The 2,125-nt window shown below is 46.6% G+C and overlaps 1 protein-coding gene across 1 annotated transcript; it reads right to left on the minus strand.

Annotated features, from left to right (window-relative positions):
- Positions 1-550: 550 nt before the first annotated feature.
- LOC101944958 (olfactory receptor 6B1) lies at positions 551-1,519 on the minus strand. The gene has a single exon (XM_065565224.1). The coding sequence runs from the start codon at positions 1,517-1,519 to the stop codon at positions 551-553; it is 969 nt and encodes a 322-aa protein (XP_065421296.1).
- Between the last annotated feature and the right edge of the window lie 606 nt (positions 1,520-2,125).

A 2,125-nucleotide genomic window follows, 5' to 3' on the forward strand; every position in this document is an offset into this window, starting at 1 on the left:
ACTTCTGTGGAATCTGCATGAGTACAGAATAACTAATGCCCCCTGGATTTGGTCCACTGATTCCTTAGGGCCAATGAAAAAGTTATCACGGCAGAACATTTCTAGGACTTTGTCCAGCCTTATCCCAGGAGATTGGCCTCCCATCTGTTCCCTTGGGGACTTAACTCCATAGTCTATATCCCAATTTCCAAATCTCTTTGACTATTAGACACCAAATATTGGCTGGCATTGGAACACCAGGTCTAAAACGCAACCCAAATTCCAGGACCTTCCAACCCATACTGACATTTTTACACCTCAGCCATGTCCTATTTTATGGTCCCCTGAAGGCAAAGAAGAGACAGGATTTGGATATACTGACTAGAAAGCAGATTCGGTATTGAGGCTTCTGGAGACAGACTGGCTATGTGGTTGCCTCAGGCTTTTGAGCACCCATCTTGTACTGCAAACAGAGTCTCCATAACTACCAGCTTTAAATTCCATCATAAGTGTGCTCCACCTTCCTTCTTGCCTTCACACCTAATTTTTCACCAGTAGGGAATTCTCTGTCCTACTGAGAGATGGTGACCAGGATAGGAACCTTGTGGACAGCATTCACACCATAGAAAGCTCTCCTCAGAGCTCCCTTCACTTCCTGGTTCCTCAGGCAGTAGATGAAGGGGTTTAGCATGGGGGTGACGATCGTGTACACCACCGAAACCAGTTTGTTCAAGTCAAAAGGGTGGATCCTCTTGGGCCGGGCGTACATGAAGAGGGTGGCTGAGAAGAAGATGACAACCACAGTGAGGTGGGACGCGCAAGTGGAGAAGGCCTTCCTCTTGCCCTGGGCAGTGGGGATGCGCAAGATGCTGCCGATGATGCAGACATAGGAGACAATGGTGATGGACAGCGGGACCAGCAGGATGAACAAAGCCAGGATGAAGTCCACTATCTCTGCCACTGTCATGTCTGTGCAGGCCATGTTCAATAAAGGACTGATATCACAGAAGAAGTGGTTGATGACATTGGACCCGCAGAACGACAGCTGGGAGATGAAGATGACCTTCAGCATGGAAGCCAGGAAGCCCACTAGCCAGGAGCCCACCGCTAGCTGCAGGCAGAGCTGGTGAGTCATCATGACTGGGTAGCGCAGTGGGTTGCAGATGGCCACATACCGGTCATAGGCCATGACCGCCAGGAGCACGCACTCGGTGCATATGAGGGAACTGAAGAAGTAGAGTTGTGTCATGCATCCCACAAAGGAGATGCTCTTGCTCTCCAATAGGAAATTAACCAGCAGTTTTGGGACAGTAACTGTGATGTACCAGGCCTCCAGGAAGGAGAGGTTGCTGAGGAAGAAATACATAGGCTTGTGTAGGTTATCGTTTGTCTTGATCAGGGTGATGATGACCACGTTCTCCAGGAGGGTCAACAAATAAGCCACCAAGAATCCCATGAAGAGAAGCACTTGCAGCTCCGGGACAGTTGGGAATCCCATCAGGATGAACTCCTGGAATCTGGTGTTGTTCTCCCACTCCATGCTGAGAGGCACAAAATCAAGCAGCAAAGAAAGAAAAATGTGGGAGAAAAACACAAAGAAGAAGAAAAAAGAACATAAGAAATAGAAAGCAATAGTAAGAAGCAGAGGAAAGGTGGAGAAAGAGACAGGAGAAAGAAATATGGAAAGGAGAAGTGATGAAAAGAAAAAAAATGAAGAGTGGAAAGACAAAATAAAGTTATTTGGTATTGACTACATACAGCATTTCAAAGACACAGACACCCAATTCCTGTGATTCTTCACAACAATGTTTTACTTCTATATTTTGTGGATCAAATTTTAAAAGACACAAATAGGAGTTGGGTGCCCAAATACCTTTGACTTACAATGTGCCTTCAAAATTCTCTCCCTCCAGCAGCAGACTCTGCACCATAGTTCTGAGGACCCCTCGCCAATGTCTCGCTCTCAGCTATATCACATCTTGATTCAGAAAACTTTGTAGCCCTCCAAAGCTGAATGTTTAATGAAGGAGGTCAGGCTGTGGTTTTAAAGAGCATAATGGAGGTTGGCCCCCAACTCATTGGATGTCCCAGCCTAAGTCTGTAGTGAATACTTTGGCCAGCTCATAAACTAGTCTACAGTGCCAGA

Source organism: Chrysemys picta, chromosome 13 (assembly GCF_011386835.1).
Source record: "Chrysemys picta bellii isolate R12L10 chromosome 13, ASM1138683v2, whole genome shotgun sequence".
NCBI lineage: Eukaryota > Metazoa > Chordata > Testudines > Emydidae > Chrysemys > Chrysemys picta.